A 22096-nucleotide genomic window follows, 5' to 3' on the forward strand; every position below is an offset into this window, starting at 1 on the left:
GTTTTGCATCCTTAATTTACTTTATTAATGTTCATTGCCACTTTTTTATCAAAGACTACAAGCAGTCAGATAATTATGAACCTCCTTTTTAATTATAATTATTTCAGAAATCAGTCTGAATGTCGTGATTCTGACAAAAATCATAAACATGTAAACAATGATGTTATTTTGAAGTTGAGAGCTTTGTTGTTCCACTACCAGAAAATTAAGAAACATTAATCAATTATGTTTTGTCACTGCATCAATGCAGATTTGTCCATGTTTGTCCATTATGATGCATTGTCGAAAAAATTAAATTGAACAGTCCTACGATGTAAATAAGAGGACGACTCTGTCCACTGGGCCCCAAGAAACTTGGAAGGGTGGGACGCTTGGGTCACAGCCTCCATCAGAAATTATGAAGTACGAAACAGCTTCACAGACTCAAACAACAGTTAAAAGACTCCAAATTGCACAGAACTGAAAAAAAAAATAAATAAAGTAGCCTGAAAAAGACTCAATACAATATATGAAACCTAAAACAACTGCAGAAACTCAAAATGACCATTAAAAGGACATAAAATGCACCCTCACTCAAATAAGTCTCAGTCACAATGTGTTTAATTTTCTATTTTGTAGAAGATGCCATTGTTACAAACTCCAGTTTTACATTTTAGTTTCATTTTTGATGGTTACACAGGATCTCACTGAAGGCCAACTTCTGAAAACAATAAATCATACCTCTCACAGAGTGTTATTAGAGGAGCGATTAGATAAAGATTAGGGGAGTAAATTCTGAGTGTGTCTGATTAATGGAGACATTCAGTCGCCTCTCCCCATCTGTGCACCATGCAGCAGATCAGCAGATATGGGCACATCCTGCAAGTAGTCTGGGTGACAATTTTAAAGCTTCTATCAATCAGTGCAGAGGAAAGACACCTAGACATTTATAGTGTTTGAGTATCAGTGAAATCACCATTAAACTCAAGGGATTAAATCATTTTCCAGCATCTAACATGTTGGATTACCTGTACCACAGTCCTGCACAGCTGAGTGAGGGAGACTGTTAAACACAGTAATGTCTCTAATATGAGGTTCTCTAAAGGTTCTATTGAGATATATATCCATTTGTTTGAGTTTTTTTTCAGCAAGTCAAGACACCCCCTTTCACCTACAAATGGTACATTCCAATCTGTTAAATCACGTGCAGGTGAGTTCATGGTTGTAGGTCATTCACTATCCTACCCATTTACAACAAGTTTTGTTTGTGGTCACAACACTACACCTAAAACTTATTAAAATGGAGGAGAGGTTGCAAAGTCCGAAAAGATATGCTTGCTCTTTCTTTGATTGTCAAGCTACGTTCAGAAAATCATGGAAGTTAGAGGCTCATCTATGCAAACACACAGGATTGGTAAGTGATTCAGGAGTATCTGAAGTTAAAACAATGCCCCGCAGATTAATGAATGGCTAATGTTTTGCTTAAATGACTATTAATGGCTGGCCAATGTTGTGTATGTGTCAGAAACCATTTTCTTGTGAGAACTGTGACAAGAGTTTCTGTACTCGCTATCAACTCACCAGACATGAGCTGACTCATAGTGGAGAGAAACCATACAAGTAAGCCCCTGTGTTTCTGAAATCTTTTCCTAAAAATTTAAGCAGTATTTCTCATGTACTGTTACCTGCTGTGCTCTCAAGATGTCTTGCTGATGGATGCTCTGAGGCCTTTGTGAAAAATTCCAGCATGAAAAACCACATGGCTCGAGTCCACCAGCTCCAGGAAAAGCGATATCAGGTGCAGTGGCCACTCTTGCTTGCTTTTTTGTCTTGCAAGGCTTTGTTTTTATGTACAGTAATTCAGATTTTTCTTTTGCATTTTTGCTTTCTGCAGTGTGACCACCAGGGCTGTGGAAAAGATTTCAACAAGAAGAATCAACTGAAAGCCCACAAGTGTGAGCACCAACAGCTTCTGCTTTTTCAGTGAGTAATTAAATGGAAGATGTGTGAATAACCTTTTTTTTAGCAACACCTTGGCACCTCCAAACTTTATTTTTTTTATTTTTAATGTAGTTGTTCTTACAATGGATGCACAAGAGAATTTTCTAGCCATGGAAAACTAAAACATCATGAGAAGGTGCATGAAGGTTGGTAAATCAGAATGTGTGAATAAAAATTATAAATGTTTATCTTTATATTTTACAGAATGTGTTCAAAGCCATTATCTCTGCCTTAGGTTATCCTTGTGACAAAGAGATGTGTCCATTCCAGGGGAAAACATGGACAGAATATGTGAAGCACAGAAAAGAACATAAAGGTATAAATATACTTGGAAGAATCAACATCCCTTTTTTGTTGTACTGCAGACATTTAGTAGGACATTAATACACAAATGGCACCTTTATTATTTTTTGACTACTTCCTAGTCAAGGTGCCGTGTGAAGACTGTAAAAAGCTCTTCAACAACACCTGGTTCCTGCACCAACATGAGCTACGTGTCCACTCTGAGGTGAAGAAGTCATTCTCGTGCCCCAGAGAAGGTTGCAACAAAAAGTTCACTCGCCGCTTCAACTTGGAGAGTCATGTCCTGGGAGACCATGAGGGGAAGAGTCCTTTTAGCTGTGCCTATGTTGGCTGTGGGAAGAGCTTTGCCATGAAGGTAAGTCACCTGTTTAAAGGCATTAAGATGTAGCACTTCACCACAATGTCAAACAAATTTCCAGCTCCGCTCTGTTTAAGATTAGCTTTTTAGAAATGTCTTTCTGCACAAAATCAAAACCTAGTGAATATTGAGTTGTATTTGTCAGTAGACTGTGCAAAAGGAGGTAGAATACATGCACTGTTTTGTCAAGGGAAGTTTTTACTAATTAAATACTATAATGAGAAGGGTTAAAACACCTTGATCCTACAGTCTACCTAATAAAGTCAGATCACGTTAAAATAAAGGGAAATTTAAAACCTCAAAGTGGTTGCTGAGCAAAGATCAAACGTGACTTGTGGCGACACAGAAGGCAACAGAACTTTCAAGCAACTAAAGTTTACACACTGGCAAGTGTTCACAAGAGCATGAAATGATTTTGGCATGGATAAAGCAGGATGTTTTGTGGAGAATAAGAATCAGCAATGTCTAGTTTTTTTTTTTTTTTTTTTTTTTAATTGCTGTTGCCTGAGCACACAAAACGTGTTGGCAATGGTCAGCTTCCCCCCTTTTTTAATGAATATTATGAAAAACATGGCAAGATGCAAAGTTTCTTATTGTGGGTGCTTTTTGACCTATTAAATTGCTGATGCAGTGGAAACTGGTATACTTTCTTTTACAGGAAAGCCTGTGGCGACATGGTGTGGTGCATGATCCAGCAAAGAAAAAGCTGAAGGTAAAGTGTCCTTGTCAACTTGAGGAAATGTTCATTTTTCTCTCGTGTCCTTGTGCATGAGGTGTGTGGATTTTTTTTTTTTATTTATTTATTTTTTTTAATCTGTACTCCACTTTCAGAAAGTGCTTCCTAAAAAGAATCAGCCCCAGAGGGTGGTGCAGGAGGTCACCATCGCAGCTGCAGCCAGTCAAGAGGAAACAAACAAGCTTGCTGCAAAGCTGCTAAACACCACTTTAGAGGATGGCAAATCTTGAGGATGCACTAAAAATTTCTGTAGCTTTGTTCATCAAACTTGTATTTTTTTTGTTTTTTTCTTCAGCAATTGTGAATAAACAATCTCTCAAAGCAATCTTTCCATACCTGTCTAAAGCTGGCTACATTTTTTTTTTTTTTTTTTTTTTTTTTTTTTTTTTTGGGGGGGGAGGGCACACTGGGATTTTACATATACAGGTGAAACTCAATTAGAATATCGTGCAAAACTAATTTCTTTCAGTAATTCAACTAAAAAGGGAAACTAAAACTCCATTACATGCAATGAGATGAACATTTGTAGGTTTGACTATGGCTTGCAGCTTATGAAAACCCAAATCAAAATTAGATTACATAAAATCAAACAAGGATTTTAAATACAGAAATGTTGACCATCAGAGTCTAGTCATGCATATGAACTCAGTACTTGGTTTGAGCCCCTTTTGCACAAATTACTGCCTCAATGCAGTGAGGCATGGATGTTATTAGCCTGTGGCCCTGTTGGGGTGTAATGGAAAACCAGGATGCTTCAATACCCTTCTGCATGGCTTGATCTCATGTGTCATCTTTCTCTTTGCAATGCCCCATAGATTTTCTATGGGGTTCAGATCAGGAGAGTTTGCTGGTCAGTCAAGCACAGTAATCCTTTGGTCATTGAACCAGGTTTTGGTTTTTGGCAGTGTGGGCAGGTGCCAAGTCCTGCTGGAAAATAAAGTCAGCATCTCCACAAAGATTTTCTAATGTAGGAAACATGAAGTGCTCCAAAAATCTCCTGGTAGACGTCTGCATTGACTCTAGACTTAAAGCCCAGTGGACCAACACCGGCAGATGACATCAACACCGACTTTGGAAACTTCACGCTGCACTTTAAGTGTCTTGGATTGTTGCCTCTCAATTCTTCCTCCAGACTCTGGGACCTTGATTTCCAGTTAAGATGCAAAATATGCTCAATAGAAAAGAGAACTTTGGACCACTGTTCAATAGACCAGTTAATTTTTTTTCTTTAGCCCATGTAAGATACCTCTGAGGTATTTTGTTCAGGAGCAACTTGACAAGAGGAATATATTTGAAGCCCATGTCCAGGACCGGTCTGTTTGTGGTGGCTCTTGAACTCCAGCCTCAGTCCACTCCTTGTGAAGCTCCCCCATATTTTTGAATGGCCTTTTACTGACGATCCTCCAGGTTGCGATCATCCCTGCTGGTTGTGCACCTTTTTCTTCTACACTTTTGCCTTCCACTCAACTTTTTATTGATGTGCTTTGATGCAGCACTTTGAGAGCAACCAACTTTTTTTGCAAATTAACTTTTGAGTTAATTTGTGGAAGGTGTCAGTGATGGTTTTCTGCACAACTGTCGGGTCAGCAACCTTCCCCATGATTGGGAATTGTACTGAAATAGACTGAGAGACAATTAAAATGCTCAGAGGTCCTTTGCAGATTAATTGTTCTGGATTAATTACCTGATCAGAGTGTGGCACTTAGAGGCTTTAACATAACATTTTTTACACGATTCAAATTTTCTGAGAGATTTTTGGGTTTTCATAAGCTGTAAGCCATAATCATTAATATTATAATAAATAAATGCCTTGAATATCTCATTTTGCGCATAATAAGTATATATTAGTTTCCCCTTTTAAGTTGAATTATTGAAATAAAAGTTTGTGCAATATTCTAACTACTTGAGTTTCATCTGTAAGCATGTGGTCTCGGTTTAGCTGATGCTTCCTATCTGTGGGCATAGAATCTATTAACAATGTACAGATCGGTACTTTCAAAGTGGAAAAAAGTGCAGTCAATTTTCCTTGAAAGGAAATGTTTATTAAACAAACAAAACACACATTCACACATGTATAAAACACCAGCTGACAGGACAGCTGGTTGTCATGGTGATGATGCCTGAGGGCAGTTGAGGCCCTCAGGATGCGGCAGGTTTCTAATAAGGCCTGAGGCTTATTCAGATGGATACAACGTGTGGTGGGAAATTTTGATTTTTAAAGTGATTTGAGAATCAGTCCACTTTTTTTTCCTTTTTTCTTTTCTTTTCTTTTCTTTCCCTTCCTTTTCTTTTATTTTCTACTGTGACGTTCCCTCCACCTGAATATAACCCTGGATTCTACTACTGCCTGGTGAGGTGGATACAGCACAGATCGCCTGTTAACAGTTGCAGTACCATTCTCCCTGCAGGAGTGAAGACATGACCATATGAACACAGCAGTGTGTTTTGTGAGTGCAGTCTGTCGAGTGACGTGGTACAATCTGGATCACTTCCCACCTGGTACGGGCAGGCTTAGTCCTGCTGGGGTCTTCAGTGGTTCTGAATGCTTTTGGTCCTGGATTAATCCCGATATGGAGTGATGTACAGTAGCATGTCCCATTTCACTTTGGCCAAGGTTGTTCCCAATATAGAACATTCTGGAGTGCGCAGCCTCCTGATTTTCTTGTCCTGACTATACCAGGCTGCCAGGCCAGGAGACCACAGTAAGCGCCACCCGGCTGCGCTGTTCTTTCAACATGGGCACCAGTGCTGAGTGGCTCATTCCTGCTGTTGACAGGCCATTAACCGCCACTATCATGTCACCACACCTAGAACAACACAAGGAAATGCATCAGCATGGGCTTAAAAACAGGATCTCACAGGTTATTGCTGTGTGCCACTCAGACATAAAGACATCACATAAAGACAGGCTGATAAATCTTAAATTGAAATATTTTTAAAGGACTTCTATCTTTTATGTATATAGTTGCATAGTTGCATATAGTTGAAATAAATATAGTTGCAATGTTGGATGATTAAATGTGGACCAAGTTTTTAATAATCAGAGAAATGTGTAAAATAAATGTTATCCAGTTTAATTTAATCTAAGTTTTATTAATTAGACTAAACTGGTTTATAGTGAATCTGATTTAATAGAATTACAGATGCATTACAATCAATTTATTGTAAATGGATTAAAGTGGACTATCTTTATAGGGCCTAGAGATGACCTGTGTCATGAATTCACATTTTAAACAAAACGTAAGAAAAATTTAAGTTTGGTGGATTATTTCCTTGTTGCAACAATGCTTCTTGGCAAAACATCTTATACCAGTGGAAAGCTTGTTCATTTCCCTTATAAATGGTGCCACAGTGGTAAGGAAAATGCATTTGTGGGATGAGCAACAGAGTTAAGTAGGTGGATTGTGCCCATGAAAAATGGCTAAATCTTCTCTACCAATGCCAAAAATCTTCTGCTATTGTCTGCCATGACTGCCCTTCACCATCAGGACCATTATACTGCTGTCAGCAATATGTGCATTAGAAGCTACACATGTGGAGGAATGTTATGCTCAGTGAAGAGTCCAGATTCTGCCAACAACAGCTGGATCGTAGGGTCGAAGTGTGGAGAAGATGCAGACGCTGTGCTAACTGCTGCACCGATGGCGTAACTGGTGGGAGTGGAGATGATGAAACAGCCTGCCTGCAGTCCTGTGGCCGTATTCCTAAAGATTCTCAGAGCAAAGAGTTGCTTCTAGTGGCCAAATTATAAGATAAGTTACCCTCGTTATAATAAAATGGAGTTGAAAAGTTGAAAGAGCAAAAATTACCAGCATGATAAATAAAAGCTAAGACTCCTTACTAGGAATTCTAAGGGGCTCTCTGAGAGGATTCTCAAATCTTTAGGAACATGGGCCCCGATCTCAGTCTCATTGAACACTTGAAGATTAAGTTTGGGCATGCTGTTTGTATTAATGTGACTAACACAACCACGGGGGCTGATTTGCAACACAAACTGGTTGAAGAATGGGATGGCCACCAAACTGGTGAGCAGCATGAGGAGGAGATGCCAGACTGATGTGGCTGTGTATCGTTCTTCCACATGCTACCTCCTTTTTGTTAATTCAGTATAGCTAAATTGCCAGTACATCTTTTTTCTTCAGACTTTAATCATCCACTCCAATAAACAACACCAAACAGGATTCAATAAGAGAATCAGCTGTTTGGCATTGGAGGAAATTATGAAAGTTTTTCATGGGTACAACCCACATAGTCAATTCTGCTGCTCATCTCACAAATGCATTACTCTTACAAATGTAGCATCACTTTAAAGTAATGCCACAATGGTAGCAATAAACAACCTTTCCAACTTTATTGCCAAGAAACATCATTACTACAAATAAATAATCAACCAAACATTAGTATGCTCAGTTTATACATCATGCAAAGCTACTCAAATAAAGTCCCAGCATCAAATGAGCTTTCTTTCAAAGGTATTTTACAACAATAGAGCTATTTAACACAATATTTCAAAAGATTTGGCCAAACAAATAATACTTGTTAGTAGGATCATGTTTGCATTTTTGTATTTTTTTAGTCAATTTATTTTTGTAAACGATCCATTATCACCATATAAATCCATAAATTCATGGAAAAATTATGTACTTCTAAAATTTATTTCCTGGTGATACAGAACAGGCACAGTGAGAGTAAAACTCTCACAATTCAACTTATGGTGATGAGAAAATTTAAGATATCTCTGCGTGAACACATTTATTAAATCTCGCCTCTATTTAACTGTGGATGAGGGGCTTTTAAACCTCCATTAGATGTTAATCTTTTTCATTTATATTCATATAATTCATGTGCTGGGATGAAGTTTTATTAGCTGTTAGTTGCTCTAGATGAGATAGTGATGACGCAGCAAAAAGACAGCCTATAAAGCTTAATAAAAGAGTGTTAATCTTTGCCTGCTCTAACAGCTGAATGATTCTCTTTTAAAATGCTTCAGCAGGTGAACTGTGATGAAAATGTAGTCATTCCTATTACATGTCAAAGTGTAATTAATTACATGAAATAATTATCTGAATAAACAGTGAAAAAATGTGCAATCACACCACTCTTGCCTATTAGAAACTGGAAGTCACTGTTTATCTACTTGTCAATTCACCACTATGAGTCACCACTGCTATCATAAGCCACATACAGTTTAGTCATGTTGAGAACAACTTATCACTCACTTCAGACGGCCATCATAGTACGCAGGGGTGCCCAGGACAATGGTCTTGATAAAGAACGCCTGGTTTCCGTGACTTTCTTCGTATCCCCCGACGATGCTGAAGCCCCAGCTGCCTGGGTGGCTCCTCCGCAGCACAATCTCATGGCTGCTGTGCAGGTAGCTGCAAGTAAAGAGAAGAGCACAGCCAGCCAGATACAGCTATAAAGATTAGTTGGCCACAGTTTTAAAAATATAATTACATTAAATGCAAAAAAAAAATTCTGGTATTTGCATTTTTTAAACAACACATTCATATCCAGAGCTTTATGTTCCCTGTGAAATGTGAATGACAAATGCTTTCATTGTTTCTGCAAAACAAATCTACCTATGGGTATTAATAATGTAACCTTGAACCTTGAATCTTGAATTTGTCTTTCTTTTTATGCACTCACCTGGGCAGCCCCAACCACATGACCCAGGATGGGGACCAATTTGCATCAAAGTCACTGTCGTGAGTGTGAGGCAGCAGCTCATCATGGTCGTGCTCTTCCACCATACTGACCTCCAGCACTCGCAGCTGGACTGAGGGCGAGGCAGCGCTGGCTTTCAAGGTGCCCACAGCTTCGCTGTGGCTAAGGTATGTCAAGTCCTGACCGTTAATACTCAGCAGGACATCACCTGAGGGAAGGAAAGGAGAAGATTCATAGGTTACTGGTGGGACGTTTAACACATAGTATTGTTGACGTTTCGGGTTGAGTTTTCACCTCTTTTGATTCGACCATCCCGAGACAAGCAGCCGTGTGGCTGGACACTTGTGACAAAGATTGGCAGCTCCCCGCTTTTACTGCCCCGTCCTCCAGCCACAGTCATGCCCAGGGACTCATGAGGTTCCTTCTTCACAGTAATGTGTTTTTCTTTACAGGTCACACACTGTGACAAGTCCTGGGAAAAATCATAACAAAGAAAAACACATGTTTAATTTTAAATCAACACACACAGTATTAATAAATCATGTTCTTAATCACACTTCATCACTAGAGAGATTATCTTCATGTGCAGGCGGACTAAAAATGCAACCATATGCATGGTGGCAGCACACACATACACACACACACACATCCTCACTCTGTGGGTGCTGGTGCGGGACAGGTGTATGGGCACAGGGCTTGGAGTAGAGCTGTGATTAGGCAGGAAGTGATCAAGGCAGTAAAGGTCTCTGGTGGAGCTTGATTTTGGCGGTGGGGGTGGGGTTGGTTTGCTGGGTCGGCCAATCATCAGATGGACTCGCTCTCCGCTGGCCTAAAGAGGCAGATTCATGAGGGTTTAGGAACAAACATAAATCAGCATTTATCCCCTATCTCCCATGATGAACCCAAAATAATCCAGATGCAGTGACACCGTGTATCTACACCTGTATAATCTGAGCAGCCTGCTCAGGGGTGCCATGGCGCAGGTCCTGTTCGTTGACTGCCAACACTCTGTCGTTACTCCGCAGTCTGCCATCCTTTGCTGCCAGGCCTCCCTCCAACAAATCCAACACAAACACCCCTGACTCATCCGTTCGCCGTACCAGCTTGATGCCAAGCTGCTCTGTTGAGTCCCGCTTGTGTAGTGTGATTCTCAGAGTGGCGGGGCTGGATGGGGTGCCCTCAGGGGTAGAGCAAGGTGCATGGGGCACAGCTGGGGTGGAGGAGGAAGAGGAGGGAGGAGGTCGAGAGGCACAGCGACGCTCCCTGAGCACAGTCAGCTGCAAGGTGGTGCAGGGCCGTGCCAAAGTGGAGCGAGCAAAACTGTGCGGCACATTGCTGATGTCCACATTGTTCACCTTGGAATAAGGTATCGAGAAAATGTTGGTTAAATACTTTACAACTCAAAACAGCATTAAATTAAGTTGATGGTGTCAAAGAATCTATTTGTTACTTTGAGCAACATCTATAAGATATCTGTAGTCATTCGACTTATTGTTGATATTAAATTAATAATTAGAACAGCTTGAAATAAAAACAATTATTGAGAGTCAACTGGTAAAGTGGACATGGTAATTTGACATTGGAAAAAATAAGAGATGAAGGAAGAATTCAGAGGGTTTGAATCCTGCTCATTCTGCTTCATCATTATTTCTGTGCACAACTTTTTAAAACTCCAAACTCTACAACTTTAACATTTACTGGATTTATTCAATATTTAGGGGATATGTATTTATGTTTATATTCAGAAAGTTTAATGAACCACAGGCAAAACTGACCAAAACACAGACTTAACAGACCCATTTAAAACAGCTAAACTACTGAGCTGTAACCACTAGACAAAGAAATATTTTGATGTAAATTGTTGACAAGGTTTAAACATTTACTGAAAACAAAAGTACAAATCCGCTGGCAAAAAGTCCAGGGAGTCCAGAGATACAAGGTGTCTAGTATTCAGAGACATGGCCATGGCAAGGAAAAAAAGATAAATAAAAGCATAGGTTTGTTCAAAGGTTTTATGCACATATTAAAATAAGCAAATGGATGGACCTGTGGCTGGATCCCTAATGAACACAAGGTCTCCGTGAGTCAGGTACCAGCTGGAGGCATTTAGCCATGGGTTGCAGAGCTAGCTGTACATTTTTAAGCTGAAGATGGGCTGATGCACACCAAAACCAACAGTCAGTTTGCGGAAGGTACCTCCTTCAAGCAGTTGTATAAAAGGAAGTTTTTAGCTTTTTAAACATCTTTATCTAGGAAAATGACTGCTTATTAACATCTTAACTTCTCCACTATGTGGCTTGCAAACAAAAAGGCCTAAGAAATGACCATGTGCTGACATGCCTGCCTGGTAAAGGTCCAGCAAGTATCAGCTTCAAGCTGTGAGTGGTCACTAGCCTGTCTAGTTTTTTTTTTTTAGCTGTCAGGCAGGCTTGTTTGACCTACTTTAAATGGTGATCATCTGGTAGATCAGCTAGCACCTGTTAACGTCCAGTCTCATACTGGATTTTCCTAGAAGGCTCTTCTCCTCACCTGACTTAAATTCTGTAGAGAATATGAGATCTACAGGGAGGAATGGTCACAGGCCTCTGGACGGCATTTAGGAGGATGTAGCTGCTGTTTCATAGATCAAATTATTAACTCATGCTAAAATCTGAGAATAACCAAATGCGTGTTCTTCTGAATAAGTCATTAATGCTAAAGAATGCCATTTGTCTAATAATAACACAGCATTTCCTGTACAGTAATACTTTCAACTTACTTAAAATAAACTTAAGATAAATTCACTACAGTGAAGGTTGAAGTCAACCAAAAGAATATTTTACATCCCCTCTTGTAAGGACAAAAAAATATGTTATGTAAGAGTATAGTGGAAATTAATATGAATATATTTAATAGCAAAATCTTAAAAAAAAAAACCATTAGAATACTAAAAAACTATAACAGTAAATAAATCTTTCACCTGTAGTATCTGATCTCCAGCCAACAGCCTCCCGTCTCGTGCTATGACTCCATCTCTGTACACTTCCTGAATCACAATGTTGATCAGAGGAGTTTCATTTCCACCAACGATGCTGATCCCCAGCTCAACATATGGGTTTGCTCGGTGGACCTCTATGGCAGTTATCTCTCCTTCAGGAAGGGAGGGCAACTTCACACATCCTTGTGGACAAAACAAGCACATTACATAGCTGCATTTCTATAATTTCCACATCCTCTCAGCCTTTAGTGTAATGTCGCCTGAATGCATAGCGGATAATGGCCTAATGGGCCGTTTGGAAAAACTAGGGAATCCTTGGCTGTCTCATACACTACAAATCTGGCAGAAGGTTACCAACTCCTGCAAACTACATAAAATATTAAGAATTTTTAGATGGTTTGCATATGACTCAGATTTTATTCCTAATAAATATGACTGCAACTTTAAATCAGGGACAACGCAAAGTCTCTCAACCTTTCTTTCACTCACCAAAGATAATATTGTTTACAGCTTTGAGGACCTGCAGGTCAATTATGGCCTAGGGCGAAGTGAATTCCACAGGTATCTGCAACTGCGACCATATATTAACCGTGAATGTAAAGTGAACGACCTTTCGGATGTTGAATCAGTTTTTTACCAAATCTTGAAAAATGCTAGAGACGTTATCCCCTCCAAATCTATTTCAAAGTTATACAAAGCTATTTCATGTGTCAGAGCTGACAACACCCAGTATATAAAGACCAAGTGGGAAAGGGAATCTGGGATAGGTATTACTACTGAGGTGTGGAGTAATATTTGGTCTTTTCATTGGTCGACTTCCAGTTCCATGTCCTGGAGAGAACATAATTTGAAGAATATTATACGATATTTCAAGATGCCTCACCAGGAAAATTATAAGGGAACTCCTATGGCATGTTGAAGACAGTGTGGCTCAACCGGTGCTAACCATTATCATATCTTTTGGGAATGTCCCAACTTAAACACCTTCTGGCAAGGTATACAGGCTTCCCTAAGTGCAGTATTTAGGATCCAAATCTCTTTGAAGTTGTTTCAACTACTTTTAGTGGCAAGTAAAAAAGCAATGACAAGGAGGTGGTTGAACCCGGTTCAGCCCACCCTGGATGAATGGATTGGAATTATTTTAGAGATTTTTAGGATGGAAAAACTGACCTACCAAATAAAAATTCAGAAAGACCGATTCTATCAAATTTGGAACAAATGGATTTAATTTATTAACCCCACAAGAGCGGACTTTGTTTGATTATATGGATGTCTTCCTTACTGCGATAATTGTAAAATCTATTGATGTAAAATTTACTGTATAACATTTGTTCATAATGCAATGAAATGTCTGAGGGGTGTTAAATCGTGAAAGTGAGCTTTCTGTGCACCTATTTTGAGTAGTTACTAGCTCTCTGGCTAGAATGCTTTGCTCTCTAACCACTGAATACTTGATATCCACTTGATAAAGGGACATGAAGACAGCTTTTGAATTCGTTTTACCCCCCCCCCCCCCCCTTTTTTTTTTTGCCTTTTGTTATTTGCTTGTTTTGGGGTTTTTTTGTTGGAGATCAAGTGAGGCATGTAGGGCTTTATTTTTTGTAAAATACATCTGTAGAACTGTTTATGAGAGGAGTGCATGTTCTCATTGATTATGGTCATATCTACATGGCTCCATACCTTTTTCCTTTTTTTTTTTTTGTAATTTTATTTTGCTGCAAGATGTTATTCTTGTCTTTCCAAAATAAAGATATAATAATAATAAAAAAAAAGTTGCCTGAATGCAATTATACCTTTTATTCTGCAATTACAACTCATTCAGTTGATAAGAGTAATGTCATACCTTCCTCAGCAGACAAAGGCGGGGATTCAGGGCAGTCCCAGCCAGAGGATGTTGAGCTAACAGAGCGGAGAAGATGGATGCAAGGGTTACTGAGGGGCCGCTTCACTCTGGGGACCACACATTCAGACCCCACCACACCTATGGACAGAGGGTACATGGGGAGGGATGCTGACTTTAAGACCTTAATAACAACTCAAAACTCTTCACATAAAGCAAGTCCAGTAGATTAACTCACTGTCTTCTTCAGTGCTTTCCTCGAAGGCAGGGTTGTCAAGGCCAGCATCGTCGGTCCACACAGGCCCATTACTGCAAGCGTTATTAGGTCCAGAGTGTGGCGAGGGCGTGCAATCCCTCAGGTCTGTCTGTGGCGAAAGAGGCGACCTGGGAGGGCTGGTAACCATTGCTCGCTCATCCCCACTCTCACATCGTGGTCCATCCACACTCATCTGCTGACATCGAGTCCCAGGACACCTTTCACCAAGCAACAGGTGTCAGTTTGTTAGTCCATCTGACACATAAAGAAAATCAGATTTAGCTTCAGGGAATTTGATGTAATTTGATCCTGGTCAGGGAATTCCTCTGATTGTTTGCTACTTCCATGTGTATAGGGTTGTTTTCTTTGTTGTACACCAAAAATTTATTTTCATTTTGGTTACTGGTTTTTTTTTTCCCATGCATTTATTTATTTCACTCCAATATCAGACTTGCAAAGCTCAGAGAAACTGCATAAGACTGAAGAACTGCATGACAACTCCACCAGCATGCTAAATGTTAAAGTTCATAACTGAACAAGTATGGCTTCTTTGGAAGGGTTGCCAGGAGAAAATGTCATCACTAAACACTGAGCATAGATTAGGTTTGCAAAGTTGCATCGAAACAAACCACAAGAGTTCTGGAATAATGTCCTTTGGAAAGACAATATCAAAGTGGGGACATTTGGCCATAATGCTGACATGCAAGCTAATATGCACCTTTTAGTGGCGTTTATCAGCATCAGCATAATCTGATTTAGTGGCACATATCAGCAAAAACACCTTATACCAGCTGTCATGCACAGTGGTGGAGGGGTGATGATTTGGGCTTATTTTGTAGCCACAAGATTTAAGCATCTTTTAGGCGTCTGTATACCAAAGTACTCCAGTGTTAAATGTAAGAACTGAAAAGAGGTTTTCTGTTTCTTTTTCTTACTTTAGTGTACTTCATTAATCTTGAAGTAAAATGTCAATCTTTTCAGGCATTTTGTTTAATTTCATTTTTGAAAACTCTCCTCTAGATCCACAGAAGAATTCACATTACTGTTTTCATTGTTATAGCGGTTGTTTACTTTCAAATGACGGAAAGTAAGCCTTTCCCCATAAACAGAAGCACTCAAAAATACACACACTAACAGACTTAGAGGATCAATGTGGTCACAGCCCTAACTGACTCTAAAGTATTTACTGTAAGTGTCAGCTTACAGGTGACAGCTGCTGTCATGTCATCGTCTTCTTCTACACCATTAGTGTCAACAAGAATAACTTTAGGAGGAAACAGGTGAACTTGTAAAGATTATTCTAATGAGAGCTATGATTTAAGTGCTTTTTAATCTGAGACAGTGTTTCAGTTCCTTTAGTTTTCCACACTGTGCTTTGATTAATGACTCGTCTTTAGCATTGATTCAGTTGTTTTCTTTTTTGTTGACATACACACAAAACTCCACAATGACATTTTCTGATCACCTTAACCCAAACAAGGTCATATTCAAGGTAAGCAATGTTCAAAATAAATTATATGGAGTGCTGTTAGCCACATTATGTAGACACGAATACATCTTGTTCACAGATGCTTCCCAGTGGAGCTATCACAACATCAGAAAGAGCACACTGCTGCTTTACAATGCCTGCCTTCATCTCTACAATTTCCAGGTTTGTTTAATATAAGCTATTTTGGTCTTTGTTTTTATGAACCCAGTGGCTTGTTTCGTTCTTGTTTTTAAGGATGCTTATTTCTGTCAAAAGATGTAGCAACGTCAGCTCCAGCAGCACAGTGGGTTCAGAACAGGCAGACTGCAGTATAATGAAGACTTTTGAGGAAAGAAACAAGCCCAATTAATACTCTGTATTAATAAAAGTAAGGATGTGATCAACTCTTTAGATGGATGCAAATGCAACAACTACATGTGTGGTCATTATGTGAACACGAGTCATTAATCAAACTAACAGTCAAGCCATGTCTATTTAAATTCACCGGACACAAGAAGGACACACACTTGTCAAAATGAGGACTCATGGTTGACGGTGTAGGTCAGAGTGAAAAACAAGCTGCATGGTTAAAAGAATTGTCACTGAACCCGAGAGACAGGATTTGCCAAAGCACAAATCGGCAAAAGAAAACAAGAAATGTTTCTGAAACACATAATGTGCCAAAAAGCACAATAGCTTTTATAATTCTCAAATTAAATTAATTTAAATGACCAACAACTGCTAGATCTGACTGCTGAGCTAGACAGATAAATCATGAATGAAGTGGTCTGTTCAGATAGAAGAACCTCACAGAAGCTGCAAGGCACCTGAACACCTCTCAGGCCATGAAAACTAAAAATCTTCCCACAAAATTTAGATAAATATAAACATTTGACCACAATTCCCAACAGCATCAACAGCAGCTGTGCAGGAAACCATAACAGAAGAAACTTCATTAACATCATCATCTACAATTAAACAATGGTGGCAGCAAAGGTCTGCAGGAATGTTGTTCAGAAGCAAGGATTGGGATATATGTCAGGAAAGAAAAAACTCTTTTAAAACTTTCTCCAGAGAGCTCAAAATCTCAGGCTAGGGTGAAGTTTAACATTTTAACAGGACAAAAAATAAATAAATAAAAAAAATGTAAGGCCTCAAAAATAAATAAATAAAATAAATAAATAAATTAATAAATAAATACAGTAGTGCCTTGTAGTGACTCAGCTAAAGTGCTAACAAGAACCCTACAGAGCATATCTGGAGACTTGAAAATGTTTGTAGACATAATTTAAACTGGTTGAGCTTGAATTTTTCCACCTAAAATATTATATGAAACTTGCAAAGAAAATTCAAGCCAAAACTGAGGGATCGTACTTTAGAGAAATGTAGCGAAGTGAATGAATATTCCAACATCTCACTTTTGAATAAAGAAGCTACATTGAAGGAATTAAAAAAAGGGGGCTATATCTCTTTAAAGATCAGTCTAGAACATGGAAAACTCAAAAAGACCAGACAGTGTGCATGCTATCAATAATAAACCATCCCACCTTGACTACACTATGGAACACCGTGTCCTGATGATGTGATCTTTTAATCTAATGTCCAGTCTGATCCGTAATCCTCAACATAAACACTGACGTCTATCAATGTCACACACACAGGGACAGCAGACTCTTGGCTCCTGATAGTGTCTTGGACCTGTAGGGTAGGGGAGCTGTGAACTCACGTGGGGCTGAGGTTTAATCGTTACTGAAGAATATCCCATCAGTCCTCGCTGTGACCTCATTTGATCTTCCCTGCCTCATCTCTCCTTGTCTTCTGAGCATAAATAAAGTGTGCAACCTTTACCAATATGCACCCTTGTGCTGATGGAAAAGAAAGTTTTATGATGAGGTTTACACATGTAAACATTTTCTTCTAGCAAATAAAACAAAAAAATATATAAATATTAGAAATTACTCAATTGAAAATTTTTAGAGGGTTTGCAGCCTCACTGTTGTTTGGCAGAAGCAGCAGCATGTTTGATTAAACTTCAACGCAATATGCTAAAATGACTACTATAAACAATCATCTCGCTGAATTTATGACTTTTCTTTACAAATGGAACTGTTACACTACATTTAACCTGCTGCCAGCACCTTTTAAAGAGCACATTAGCCATCATTTAGCTAAATTTTCATTTAGCTAAATCAAAAATATTAAAACCAACAGCTGATAAAAGCTCTACTGTACTCTCCTGACTTGTCATGTTAGCTTTAAGCTTTTTAAAGAAAATATCCCCAATTTAAGTGAGGCATTACATAGTCAGTAAATAAGCTGCATGAAAATAAAGTCACCAATGCCTTTATAATCAGCATCAACAGCCAAACATGGGTTTGTTAAACTTAGAAAGCAGGAAACAGCAAAAAAGAAAGCAAACTCATAGTCAGTCATAAGTGGAAACCAGCATGAAAGATGCTCTTTTGTCACCCCAAACCCTGACCTTACTTCCCCCCGTGTTCCACTCACCACAGGCCAGGGTTGCCCTTGGCTGTCTCACAGAAAAAGTGGTTAAAAAGATCTCTGGTGTTGAAGTTGCCCAGCATGATTGTGGAATGAGAACATGAAGCTCCTGGTCAGCCAACCCATGACTGCGGTAGGGAACCACTAATCCGCTGTCACATGACCTACTGCTCAATAATCCCTTCTGGGTCTCACAGCACCTGGTCCAAAGGGGCCAAAAGTCAAAGCATATGGAAGTGGGAACCTTTTAAGGTTAAGAACGGTGGATAAATCTCTCCATCATTTATAATATCTCCACAGATTCTGTTGGGAAACAAGCCAATCATGTAAATATAGTAGCACCAACTGTGACTTAAAGTTCTGAAACCAATTACGTGATGTCTTTGTTAATGGTCTTACTGACTCTAACACAGCTGAAATAAAGCTGCATTACCACCACAGAGCTTATGAAATCCCTGTTGGTGTATGCACACAGCTCTCATGCATTTATTTGTCTTTTATGTCAGCGTATAAATCTATATTAGCTTTGTTACCTGTGTTTGAGGTGTGCCTCCAGGTCACATCGAGGCATGCCGAGAGAACAGACAGGACTCAAAGGGCAGGAGACAGACAGCTTGTCAAGCAGCTTGTGCACCAGGATGCTGGATCTGCGGCATGCCTGCAGTTGCAGTCGTGTCCTGTCCAGAGGGCAGAAGTCCCTCTCCTGGAGGAAGCTCCGGAGGCAGCGGGCGCAGAAGGTGTGTCCACATGGCGTGTCAAGCGGCTGCACCAATGGCTGGAGGCAGATGTGGCACACCAGGTCATCGTCCACCTCCAGACGGTAGTTATAAAGGTGGTTTTCCCAGCTGCGGTGGATCTGGCCACACTCTGGACACAGAGCCTCCAGTGCTGTCTCCGCTGGCCTGGTGACATCTACCTCACAGCCTGGGCTGCCCATGTCTTCTCCTTTAGCACAGCTCAGTTTTGGCACAAGTGACTCCAGTGGGGCTGGAGGGATGGGAAGGGGCACACACACTCCTATCCCATAAGCTTCAAAGGTTGAACAAGTTGCAGAGGACAAATGCCTCCCAGTAGTTGATGGCACATCACCCTGCAGGTCAGAGGACACAGCAGGAGAGTTCAACAGATGTTTAAAAATATAAAACAACCAGTGTGTGATTATGCTTGTGCATTTATTCATGTGGCAAATGCTTTGTGCACGTGTGTCCACATATTTGCACAAGTTCACTAGTGGCACTGTTTGTGTGTGTGCATGTGAGAGGGTGTGCTGAGATTATGTATTGCCGCTCCTGTCTGCTAATCTGGTAGTATAATCTCTCTTTTACTCTCGCCTGCCCCAATCTTTCAATTCCACAGAGAGGGAATTATCTGGGATTGAAACAGGGAGAGGACAAAGATCAGAGAAAGCAGGATTGGGAAAGCAACAGAGAAGGAAAGTAGTGCTGGCAGGGGGTGGAAAGTAGATGAAGTGGCAAAGTGACAAAGAAGGGAAAAAAGTCAGAAGGTGGGTGAAAGAGATCAAATGGATGTAAAAACAAGCTCAAAACACAAAGATGGAGCAGTCAAAGAGAAGGAACATAGATGACTGAGGCTGTGCATGGCATTAAAACCTATTTAAATGTTTAAGATGAAAAAAATGGCAGAAATTTTTCAATTGCTTGATAATTTTGGCTCAGGTCATGTGAAGTGGATACATTCAGTCTCCTCTACAATAGAAGAGAACATGCCTGAAGCTGATTCTTGAAATATAGCACTTCAGCGAGCAGAGTGTGTCCCCAGAGCTAATGTGGGACGTATGTGCTGATCTTTTCCACAGCGTTTCACATCCAAAGCCATTCAGACCTTCAGCAGCTCTATTAGCCCCGTGGGCCTGATGCCATCAGCGGACAGCAGGGGGCGTGCCTCTCCACTCAGCGGGCCCAACCAAGCCACAGTGACTACTTGCCTCTGTTCCAGCAAGGGTCTGCTCCTGTCTCCATGACGACCTGGATCCTGTTCTGTTCAGTAGGGCTTGATATTCAAAGTGTAGCCAGAGAAGGATGCAGAGAAGGCACACAACAGATGCACTTCTCCCAGCAGGATGCTCTGCTCCTCCCCGGTACAGCCTGAAAGCTTGTCAGACGACGCAGATGATGATGACGATGTGGATGAGAGTCCCCTTGGTTGGTTTTTTCTACTTTCTTCGTCTCGTATCCGCGGCTACCCATTTCTGTGACAACCTGTCTCCTTGGCTACCGGACCGGTAGTTACTTATGTCTGCCTCCTTCAAGTGCATGTTCCTGTCTGTGTGTGACTGGCTGCTTCTGTCTCTATCCCGCAGCTGGACATGAATTAATCATGAGGACACAAGGCTTCTCTGTTCCCATAACAAAGCTGTGACATCACCACATCACAACAGACTTGTAGACATGCAAGCATGAGCCTGAGCAAAAGCAAACACACGCGCACCTAACACAAAGGCTATTTTAGGTATCAGACCCTGCGAGTAATCTTTATCAATAAGTAAAGTCTTCGGGTTTTCATCGTGGCAGCATAAGTCCTGGCTATGAAACGCACTTAAATATATTTTAAAAGGAGAAGGAAACGGTTGCAACAGATTCCTTTACACAAGTACAACCAATAAATAATCTGCTTGGCGTTTATTTTAATAGCTTACCTGTGTGTCTTTGTCTGAGTCCAAAGTCGAAATATTATTGAATTTGCACTGCTTTCTATATTAATAAATGACAAATGTCTTGGTCCTGCACCTATCTCTGCTCAATTTTTTTTTTTTAAGAGAACCTAATTGTAAGGCACATGACTGTCCAGGGATTGCTACATGGCGGAATTACATTTTTAAATAAGATGAGATGATGTTTCAGGCCAGATATTGAAAAACTCAGGTCCTCGAGGCTTAGCCTACATGTGTCATAAAATCCAGTCTCGTGATTTCTCATCTTAAAAAAAATAAAAAACACACTGACACTGTTAGCCACTTGCAAGAACAGAATAGGCCTGGTACCGTTTCTGCAAGGTCTGTTGCAATAGGTTGCTTTTTGTCTTCACAGCCCGACATACAGTGATGACAACAAAAACTGGACCTGCTTTAAAAATTTGCAATCAATGGTTTTCTCTGTCATAATCATAATTTAACTTGACAACGCACCAGCTGCTGTCATGATTTCTATTTCTATTTAAATAATTGTACCCCCCCCCCCCCCCCCCCCCCCCCCCATCCCCCCTGCCTCCCCCCAGCTGTCTGACTGCATCCCACCCTCCACGAAATGAAAAAGCAAGGACAGAAGAAGCGACAACAGCAATATCAGTGCAAAGCCAGCCACACACTGACACCGTTCATGTAAGCAGTTAATGCATGCAGATGTGAAGTTACCTACTCCGGCGGCTCCTCCGCGCCGTGCGCTCGAGCCCCAACAGAGGGGAGGAACAATTACCAGCTGCTGGACCTCAATCACGCATTCGCCGCAACGAACGGACCGTTCCGCAAACCCCGCACGAAAACGCCCCCGTGCATTTGGCAGCGCTGACCCCGCCCACTGCTGTCTGTCAAAAGGAATGGGCAGGGTTTGGGGCTGTCAATCTGAAGCAGAATTAGTGGTGGCTTTTTTACTGCCTGCTGAAAATAAAAGTGTCGTCCCCCCACCCCCTAAATTTTTTAAAAATAAAGAAATACACACACACACACACACACACACACACACATAAATTATATATATATATATATGTGTGTGTGTGTGTGTGTGTGTGTGTGTGGAGTCCCTCCAAAAGAAAGCGAAACTTAAGGGAGGAAATAGGTTTGAAGTTCATGTTTGTAATAGAAACAAAGCACATTAAAATACACATGCCTAAGTAAGATATAATTCATTGTATGGTTATCAAATCATAAAGCGTATGAGCTAATGCTCGTCGTCTTTGCTAAATCTTAGTAAGTATAACATAACATAACCTATGTTGCTAATTATATCTTGATGTCTATGCAAAATACCAAATAAAACTTATCAAGTGAAAAACA

At 40.3% G+C, this 22096-nt stretch overlaps 2 protein-coding genes across 4 annotated transcripts; one reads left to right on the plus strand and one right to left on the minus strand.

Annotated features, from left to right (window-relative positions):
* Nucleotides 1-1193: 1193 nt before the first annotated feature.
* On the plus strand, nucleotides 1194-3702 carry gtf3ab (general transcription factor IIIA, b). The gene is made up of 9 exons (XM_041968360.1): nucleotides 1194-1393; nucleotides 1505-1599; nucleotides 1681-1777; nucleotides 1874-1962; nucleotides 2053-2126; nucleotides 2216-2296; nucleotides 2406-2638; nucleotides 3300-3353; nucleotides 3473-3702. Exons 1-9 carry the CDS (start codon nucleotides 1280-1282, stop codon nucleotides 3605-3607), a joined length of 972 nt encoding a protein of 323 aa, XP_041824294.1. The 5' UTR covers nucleotides 1194-1279; the 3' UTR covers nucleotides 3608-3702.
* Nucleotides 3703-5397: 1695 nt separating this feature from the next.
* lnx2a (ligand of numb-protein X 2a) lies at nucleotides 5398-21610 on the minus strand. Of its 3 annotated transcripts, none has more exons than XM_041968361.1 (11): nucleotides 21458-21610; nucleotides 18621-19177; nucleotides 14100-14335; nucleotides 13865-14002; nucleotides 12004-12203; nucleotides 9986-10399; nucleotides 9700-9873; nucleotides 9339-9516; nucleotides 9027-9252; nucleotides 8597-8755; nucleotides 5398-6184 (listed from the first exon to the last, which is right to left on the minus strand). In XM_041968361.1, exons 2-11 carry the CDS (start codon nucleotides 19022-19024, stop codon nucleotides 6049-6051), a joined length of 2265 nt encoding a protein of 754 aa, XP_041824295.1. In that variant the 5' UTR covers nucleotides 19025-19177; nucleotides 21458-21610; the 3' UTR covers nucleotides 5398-6048. The 3 variants fall into 3 exon arrangements, with proteins under 3 accessions (XP_041824295.1, XP_041824296.1, XP_041824297.1); XM_041968362.1 differs by having other exon boundaries at nucleotides 21462-21600; XM_041968363.1 differs by lacking the exon at nucleotides 21458-21610 and adding an exon at nucleotides 20033-20191.
* Between the last annotated feature and the right edge of the window lie 486 nt (nucleotides 21611-22096).

The sequence above is a fragment of the Melanotaenia boesemani genome, chromosome 18 (assembly GCF_017639745.1).
Source record: "Melanotaenia boesemani isolate fMelBoe1 chromosome 18, fMelBoe1.pri, whole genome shotgun sequence".
NCBI lineage: Eukaryota > Metazoa > Chordata > Actinopteri > Atheriniformes > Melanotaeniidae > Melanotaenia > Melanotaenia boesemani.

What these genes read in the sequence shown, in the direction of transcription:
- gtf3ab (XM_041968360.1), top strand. Translation starts at nt 1,280, where the DNA reads ATGGAGGAGAGGTTGCAAAGTCCGAAAAGATATGCTTGCTCTTTCTTT. An exon ending in GGAAGAGCTTTGCCATGAAG is followed by an intron (nt 2,639 to 3,299) that starts GTAAGTCACCTG and finishes TTTCTTTTACAG; the next exon opens with GAAAGCCTGTGGCGACATGG. An exon ending in CAGCAAAGAAAAAGCTGAAG is followed by an intron (nt 3,354 to 3,472) that starts GTAAAGTGTCCT and finishes CTCCACTTTCAG; the next exon opens with AAAGTGCTTCCTAAAAAGAA.
- lnx2a (XM_041968361.1), bottom strand. Translation starts at nt 19,024, where the DNA reads ATGGGCAGCCCAGGCTGTGAGGTAGATGTCACCAGGCCAGCGGAGACA. An exon ending in GGAAAGCACTGAAGAAGACA is followed by an intron (nt 14,003 to 14,099) that starts GTGAGTTAATCT and finishes CTCTGTCCATAG; the next exon opens with GTGTGGTGGGGTCTGAATGT. An exon ending in GGATGGTCGAATCAAAAGAG is followed by an intron (nt 9,253 to 9,338) that starts GTGAAAACTCAA and finishes TCCTTCCCTCAG; the next exon opens with GTGATGTCCTGCTGAGTATT.